At 39.8% G+C, this 8,439-nt stretch overlaps 1 protein-coding gene across 1 annotated transcript; it reads right to left on the bottom strand.

Annotated features, from left to right (window-relative positions):
• LOC138633878 (ubiquitin-conjugating enzyme E2 E1) lies at positions 1–8,390 on the bottom strand. Its single transcript, XM_069720399.1, has 6 exons — positions 8,225–8,390; positions 6,841–7,028; positions 6,039–6,089; positions 2,664–2,796; positions 1,271–1,418; positions 1–277 (listed from the first exon to the last, which is right to left on the bottom strand). The coding sequence occupies exons 2-6, from the start codon at positions 6,993–6,995 to the stop codon at positions 180–182; spliced, it is 585 nt and encodes a 194-aa protein (XP_069576500.1). The 5' UTR covers positions 6,996–7,028; positions 8,225–8,390; the 3' UTR covers positions 1–179.
• Between the last annotated feature and the right edge of the window lie 49 nt (positions 8,391–8,439).

The following is an 8,439-nucleotide window of genomic DNA, read 5'->3' as shown; positions in this document are numbered from 1 at the left end:
TTCCTTTCCATTGTGTTCCTTTATTACCATATTTGTGGAGATAACTTAATCAGGAAGCAAAAAATATACCAGACAATAAAGTACTAAAAATCTGAGATAGAAATAACCCCCCCGACACAAACGACCCAGATCCCACCCGCCCCTCCTCCTCTTCGTCCTCCTCCTCTTCCTCGCTGGGTTTATGTGGCGTATCGCTTCGTCCACTGTTTGGCTGTGCGGTCATGCTCCGCTCTGTTAGTCGTGTACTGGGTGGCGATGCTTCCCACCAGGGGATCAGCTGAGGCGGGAAAAATAAATATATATATATATATATATATATATATATATATACATGTTTCACGTTAACTTCATCTGCACGTAAAAGTACGAATAGTCCAAAAAACTCAAAAACCAAATCGGAGGCGATTGAAAGAGTTTTTAAACAAGTTCCCCGTTTTTAATACTACTTTAATTTACCTGTTTCAAAATAAGAGCGTGTTTTTTTTTTTTTAAATTTTACATTAAATAGTAAAATATTTGAGCAGAGTCTCAAATCTTTACTGAAAGCAGCGCGTCAACTGTGGGACTGAACGAGTCTGCGGCTCCAAGAGGCTGGTAAAATGTAAATAAATAAAAAAAACACTCCCCGGTGGCCTTTACTCCGAGCAGCAAAGTCCATTTATAAACCAGAATAGGACGTCAGAGAAAACACAGCGGGTTTCCTGTCAAAACATTTACAAGACTTGAGTTTCAGGTTTGTGTTGATTTGTAAAACCATAGAAAGTGTTGTTTTAGGGGCTTCAAAGGGGATTTAAAAATCACTTTTCTGAACCAGCTCCTCTGAAACACTCTTGTTCACTCAAGTGTTTTTACTTCTGATCCAGTTTCAAGCTGCAAAAAAAAAGCAGCCAGAGGAACGAGCGAAAACTGAAACGATTCCTTCTCCCTGTTTGTTGCAGCAAACTGAGCACGTAATAAAAAAAAACAAACAACCGCTAAAGGCCCTTTAACGCTGGCTGTCAAAGCTCCAAACAATGTGGCTCTTTGGTGACCAAAAACAGCCGGCGGCAAAACTCAGACTGTGTCAGAAGTTTAGGATCAAGTTCTCACAGTTTGACGTCAACAACTCATTGGGGGAAAAAAACAAACAAACAAACAAACCAGAAAAGATGGCGCTGTAAAGAAATTAAACAATTAAAAAAAGGGGAAAACTTTGCGCAGCTGGAAGATGGATGAGCTGCTTCGCTCTTTTAGTTTTTTTCAATGTCGACGCGTCTCTCTCTCGTCTTACCTGGGTTGCAGTCTGTGAGCAGGGAGCAGATGGACAGCAGCACCTTGGAGATGGTGAGGGCGGGGCTCCAGTTGTCCTTCAGGATGTCCAGACAGATCACACCCTGACTGTTGATGTTGCAGTGGTAGATCCTCGTACGGAAAGTTACCTGCAGACACACAACAACGACAACAACAACATGTTTATTTATTCATTGGTCTTACTTTTTTTTTTTTTTTAAAGAATTTTTTTTTATCCATCTTATTTCATTGGATACGTATTTGTCATTTTCTTTTCTCAGTGTGCACCTTTCTTTTTCCCAAACTGTGTTTCTATGCTGCTGTGATGACTAAATTTCCCCACTGTGGGATTAATAAAGTCTTATCTATCTATCTATCTATCTATCTATCTATCTATCTATCTATCTATCTATCTATCTATCTATCTATCTATCTATCTATCTATCTATCTATCTATCTATCTATCTATCTATCTATCTATCTATCTATAAAGCAGTTATTAAAAGAGGACATGCAACCCCTGAAAATGAATTTACTGTGAGACTTTTTATCGACAGTTGTTGATTCTATGATTTTAAAGCAAGCAGTCACACATTTCAGAAAATTGGAAGAATTGAGGAATATTCAGTTTAGTATTGGACCGCAGAGACCGAACTTGCTTGTATTTGTCTGGAGACCCAAAAACAACAACAACAAAAACCACCCCCTGCTGGCCGAATACAGGTACTACAGCTGCAAGGAAACATGATCACGAAAGGAAAATCCCTTTTTGCTTATCAGTACACAGATCGACCGTCAACACAAGTGCTGAAACTCAGGAGCATAAAAGTCCCCAAACACACAAAAATACACCGTAATGTTTTCTTGTTTGAGTAATGTTGGATAAAACGTGCGTTCAGGCTGCTGGAAATTGAAATTCGTACGCTACATTTCAATGAACGGACGTTTTCAACATTTAACGCAGCTAGAAAAACCAGGCAGACGAGGCTAATTACCAAGTAGCGTATTTTTTGGGGGCATATTTTCTTCCCTTAACCACAAACGCTGCCACGTCAACATTACGCCAAACCTACGTCTCAGAGCTTTGAAAAAAAAAAAACACACAAAAAAAACTCCCACAATTCCACAGGGGAGGATATTCCCACCTCGACGAGCCTTTAAGGTGTATTATCCCGCTTCGGATGCTCAAAACTTTCCCGACTCCCCAGTTGCTCTTGAACGCAGCATTAAGAAAAAAGGCACGTTTCGAAATAATTTAAGAATAATTCAAGGAAAAAAATTCTAAATTTAAAAAAGAGATTATAAACAAACTAAAGAAGAAGAAATTTAACAAAATTACAAAATTGAATGCAGCACCCGTCTTTTTTTTTTTTTTTGGGGGGGGCGGGGGGTACCTTGGGGGGTTTGAAGGGGTAGTCGGGCGTGAAGGCGATGTCCAGGAAGAAGACCCCTCCCTCGTACACGGAGCCCGGCGGTCCCAGGATGGTCGACCTCCACTCGTAGATGTTGTCTCCTTTGGGGCCGGCGCTGCGGGGCAGAAAACGCGCCACAAATCATCTCAACGCGGTAAAATACGTTTGGATAATTTATTGATTTAATTTTTTTGTCTTCATCAATAATCCAGAAGAGGAAAAAACACAAACACAAACAACAACAACAACGTGCCGTTACAAAGTTCATCTCATCTACACACACACACACACACGCATGAAACGCACACAGCAAAAACACACATTCATGAATAAATCAAATCAAAGAGGGATTAAATTATTATTATTATTATTATTATTTTTTAAAAGACACCCACACCGAGTATCAGATTGAGATCGGCATCAATGGCAGTAATGAATGCAGTGTGAACTACAGTATGAGGGTCATTCATGTGTGTGTGTGTGTGTGTGTGTGTGTGTGTGTGTGTGTGTGTGTGTGTGTGTGTGTGTGTGTGTGTGTGTGTGTGTGTGTGTGTGTGTGTGTGTGTGTGTGTGTGTGTGTGTGTGTAACGTGATGAATCACAGTACACGGCGGAATCCCCCAATTCAAGATCTGCCTGATATATTTCATTAAAGGGAAGTTCCCACCAAAAGAAAAATGTAAAGAGCACTTGTGGTGAAGTTGATAGTGTAAGAAACATTTCCAGTATTTTTGAAGCTCTGGGAATCAAGACGAAGAAAATCCCATCAGGGACTTCTTTTGAAGTGCGCTGCTTTATGATGGATTTCTTTCAATTTAAAAAAAAAGAAGAAAAGAAAAGAATAATTTGGCAGATTTTCTGATCGTGCAAATAGTTTCAATATATCCCTCCTTCAAAATGTGGAGCGGTCAAAGTTTCCCCTCGTGCATCATTCAGAAGATGATTAAGTTCAAGGATAAAATCCCCGGCGACGTGCCGACACGTCATGATCTGTAATCTGCATTGATTTTTTTTTTTTTCTTCCTCAAAGCGGCGCAGCTTTTATCCCTCTTACATGCAGTCTTGAGCCTCTTGAGGGTTCGTGAGTACAAGACATTTGTACAGAAGATTTCAAAAACCGTCTTTAATGTTTAAACTGAGCAGCAGAGATGATTACAGCTCCGCAAGGAATTCATATGTTCTCATTATTTGATAAAGTGGATTTAGTTCATATAGAGGTGGAAAGATTAGGAATAAATTCATCAACAACTAATTTATAAGCAACTATTTTGCACATTTAAGGTGCAAAATTTTATGTTCGGTTTTTAGTTTGGCGTAACGTTTATCATCTTGGTTTTTAAGTTTTAATTGTTGTCTTTATTTGCTGTGTTTATTATATTTTACTGATTTGTACCTATTGATTTTTAACAAGTCGTTTTGTTATAGTCATTTTATGTCTCTCGTTTCCTTTCATCTGTATTTTATTATTGTTAAACTTATTGTTCTGTTTGTTTGCTTTTGTGTGTGTGTGTGTGTGTGTGTGTGTGTGTGTGTGTGTGTGTGTGTGTGTGTGTGTGTGTGTGTGTGTGTGTGTGCTTTTGTTCTCATGTGAAGCTCTGTGGGCTGCATCCTTGTATGAAAGGTGATAATAGAAATAAACCAGAGTTGAGTTTTGGGATTTCAGCATCTCTGTGTGAAGATTTGCGGTTTCTTTCTCTAAATAATAAATCTTTGGGTTGTTGTTTTTTTTTAGATCTGTTGCTCAGACAAAAAAATAAAACATGGTGTTAACATGTCACTTCATACTTTAATCTGGAAAAATAAGTGGCAGATTAAGCAGTACTGAATTTGGAACTAAAAATGAATTTGAATATATCGCCCCCTTGTGGGCATTTGTGTATTACATTAAACAGATTATCATAAAACAGCAGGCACTGAATTAAACATGGTTTTAAGGCAGGTTGTATTTTAAGCTGTCACACAGCGCTGTTGTAATTAGTCCATTATGAACTAACCGTCCTGACCTATTTGTAAATTCATCACTTGTGTTTTGTCCTTCAGTGTCTGAGCTTTTCAGCTGCAGTCATGCATCTTTAATCCATGATTTAGGCCATTAAATTAACCCGACAACTTCATCATGCTTCAGTCAGAGACACAAATCACCTGTTCAGTCACTTAGTCCTTTTTCAGTTGAGTCTGTTGTTTGTGTTTCCTTTCCACCTCTTTATTTGTTGGCGTTTGTCAAGTTTTAACTGTTAAAATTGTTTACTGTTTCTGCATAAGAACATAGTTGAATATCATCCCACAGAGAAAAAGATAACTGATTACTGTATTAATAAAAGCAATACTGTTTTTTGTTGTTGTTTTGAACACTTTTGCTTCCCTGCAGCAAAAATAAAAGCTTCATTTCATGTTTATGAAAGGCGGCAGCCAGCAAACTGAAAATTCAACAGCTTTCCTCCCCCAGAACGATGCCTGTTGTTTAATGCATGAGGAAAAAAGTCTGAAGCAAAGTGGCAGCAGTGACAATAAAACGTAGAAACATATTGTAGTTTTAAGGCTGTGACTGAGAATAAATATCAACTTGTTTTTCTTTCATTTATCAGCAGATACCCAGACGGTGTTGATTTTTTTTAAAAAATTTTTTTTAAATTTTTAACAAAATAAATCACAGTAAAACAGGTGCAGATTGATCATTTATTTTCATCATTACGTTATCAGCCAATTATTTTATGAAATTTTCAAAATCCAAAATATTCAGTTTATCTCCCTTTAAATGAATTTAAATCTGAAAAATGTCATTGTTTGAGAATCAAATGTTTGCTTTTGTGCTTTAAAACAACCAAATATTCTTATTTTTATTAACAAATCCATGTTAATATGCTGTCTATCAGCTCCAAATAGCCTTTCCTTTGTAATTTATACTTTTGGTTTTGGATCCATCCATCTCACACAAACTTACAGCTACTTCAAATGGAAAAAAAAAAAATAAGCATTATATATTTTAAAAAGGTCCACGGGCTGAACGTGTTTGCAATTTCTCGGGTGCAAGATAGTTTTGGATGGACTAAAAAGCAAAACAATTGCAGAATTATTAATAGACCCGAGTCGCAGCGATGTACAAAGACTTACTGTATCTCATCGATTCACATCTAATGTTGTAGAAATATCTCCATGTATTGTTAAATAAAGTGAAGTTATCGACACTGAAGGATCAAGAAATGTGGAGTTCAGACGGAGTTAAGGTTTTAACAACATCCGCCATAAAAAACAAAACAAAACAAAACGGTCCGATTACTGACGAAGAACACGACTGGATAGAAATCTAAAAGCTTTTAACAAACAAACTTAACAGCTTTTAAATCACAATGAAACTCACCTGCAGTTTGGCGGGGGGTCCAGCGTGATGTCGGCCAGCTCTTTCTGAATCCTGCACACAAAAGGAACCAAAAATCAGCTGCGGCACAATCACATCCCCAAGAGCTCAAAACAAAACAACGCAAGAGCTTTATTTATCCAAATCACTTCACAATAACGCAAAATCCCTCACTTATCAATCCTCTTCGAGCACGTAACTGGGGGGAGTCAATCGGCTGGCACATTTCTGCTCCAGGTTTCTTGTGTAAAGAAAGAATAAAGCTATAGTTAAAGTGGGCTATAATAAGACCTCGAGTGTGGAAGGAGAGAAAAGGGAAGCTTTGTGCTGCTCTCTGGAAACGCAGCAGATCTTGTGACTGTTAAGTTATGCGTTGTTGAAACGACGGCGCGAGTAGAAATGGACATGTGTTCCTCTGCTTTATTGGATTTCCTGCTCGAGTTCTCAAAAACTTGTTCTTCTGCACGTTTGCCGTTTACGCTTCAAAGTATTTGAATTGTCCTGCTGTCCGACGTCAACCGTAGCTGCAAACCGTTTAGTTTCCCCGTTTAGTTTTAGGTTTTTATGTCATAAATCTTATCCGATTTATGACATAAAAACCCCGCCAGCAAATCACATTTTACACCTTTTTAATGGTAAAGAAATTGAAATGATTTCCACATTTCAGAGGGTTCTTGAAAGACCTCCATCGAGGTAAAAAAATGAAACTTTTTTTTCCCTTCTTATCCGATTTATGACATAAAAACCCGCGATCGCCTCCGAGGTCTTCCTACTTTTTTTTTTTTTTTTTAAATTAAATTCGTACCTTTTGGCGCTGGTGGAAAGCAGCTTGGAGGTCTTGCTCATGCTGGCTTTGCTCTCCCGTTTCTTCTTGCAAAGCGTGTCCCTCTGTCTGGTTTGGCTGGAGGAAGGTGGCGACGAGGAAGAGCTGGTGCTGGCACGGGAATCCTCATCCGACATACCGGTTTTTGGATTTGGAAGAAGAGCCGGACCCTGACGGGGCAAGAGATTCGTAATTGATTATCCAACAGATGATAATCTTGCTCTTTAAACTGCCACGTGTTGACTACTTTTTTTTTTTTTTTTACTGGTTTACCAACAAACAAACAACAAAAAAAGTCTATAAAAGGAAATTACAGCTTGTTCAGAATAGTTTCAACAAAAACAAAAACAAAAAGACATCACATTTAAAACCTATTGTGTTTTTTTAAAATCTGCTGGTTATCATCCTGATTTTAAATTTGGATTCTTGTTTTTGTCCAAAGGACTCCGACCTGCTTATTTGACTTGATTATTTAAAAAGGAAGTTAAAGTAATTATGAAGAACCATTGAGCCTAAATGTCAACATTAGATCTCATTTTAAAGAGTCTATTTATAACCAGTTAACGAGTGCAGCAGTAGGTGTGTGTGTGTGTGTGTGTGCGTGCGTGTGTGTGTGCGTGATGGAGAGGGACGAGTTGGTTTTTATTTATTTTTTTTAACGTTATTTTTATTTTTTTGTGACGGTTTTAAAACAAACTGCCGGTTAGTTCGCTAGCCTTAGCTTTTATTTATTTTTTATTTTATTTTTTTAATTTATTTATTTATTTTTAAATCGCACCGTTCGCACGCGCACACCGAAGTTGAACCATTTCATGACGCTCATCTTCAACCTGCCGTTTATTTTGATTTATCAAATTAAAGGTTAGTTTACCTTTGATGGGCAGGACCCCCCCCCCCTCCTCCTCCTCGCGCAGGGCTAGTGCTACCTGCTAACCCCCCCCCCCCCCGCAGAGACTTCAGGCCCACCGACTTCTGGCACGAGACGTGCGGTAATGTTCATCTCGCCGGTAACTCCCGTTAACCGGGTGGAACCGAACCTCTAAAACGGAACACGCGTGAAACGGCTCCAGACCGATAACCGGGAACAGCTTCCCGCTTCCAGCACGTAGTCGGAGCCCATTTTTCCGTGTGCGACCAACTCAACCGTCTCGCTTTTTGTTGTTGTTGTTGTTGTTGTTTCTGGTTGTTTGCTTCCTTGCAGCGTGCGTCCGAAACTGAAGCCTTTCGGCCGGGAACGCGCGCACACACACACACACACACACGTACACACGCGCACGCAGGGCGGAGAGGGGAGTCCGGCGCTCTGCCAAACAAACACGGAGAAATCCGCCGCCGTGGAGCGCCTGTTTCGGGTCGAAGAACTTACCCGCTCTATTGTGTCCGGACCACCGGACCTGCGGACCTGCGGACCTGCGGACCTCCGGACCTCCGCCACCGTCGAGTCTGGCTGGTGCCTCGTCGCCCCTCTGCGGAACGGAAGTAGCGCAGCGCGGCTGCGGCTGAGACGGCGCCGGTGCTGCTCTGGAAACAGGACGGCTCCGCACCGAGCCGGTTTCTACACAAAAATAAATCACTTATAAA

Source organism: Brachyistius frenatus, unplaced genomic scaffold (genome assembly GCF_029030835.1).
Source record: "Brachyistius frenatus isolate BFR_SWC_R1_liver_20210118 unplaced genomic scaffold, ASM2903083v1 Contig_239, whole genome shotgun sequence".
NCBI classification, from domain to species: Eukaryota; Metazoa; Chordata; class Actinopteri; family Embiotocidae; genus Brachyistius; species Brachyistius frenatus.
The sequence above is the reverse complement of the archived record's forward strand: the minus strand, read 5'-3'. Positions and strand labels throughout refer to the sequence as shown.

Bases quoted from the DNA above. Each gene is read 5' to 3' on its own strand.
- LOC138633878 (XM_069720399.1), bottom strand. From the start codon at position 6,995: ATGTCGGATGAGGATTCCCGTGCCAGCACCAGCTCTTCCTCGTCGCCA. The intron at 1,419-2,663 runs GTACCCCCCGCC...GTGTGTCTGCAG, and splicing joins ACCCCTTCAAACCCCCCAAG to GTAACTTTCCGTACGAGGAT. The intron at 278-1,270 runs GTAAGACGAGAG...TTCCCGCCTCAG, and splicing joins GCTCACAGACTGCAACCCAG to CTGATCCCCTGGTGGGAAGC.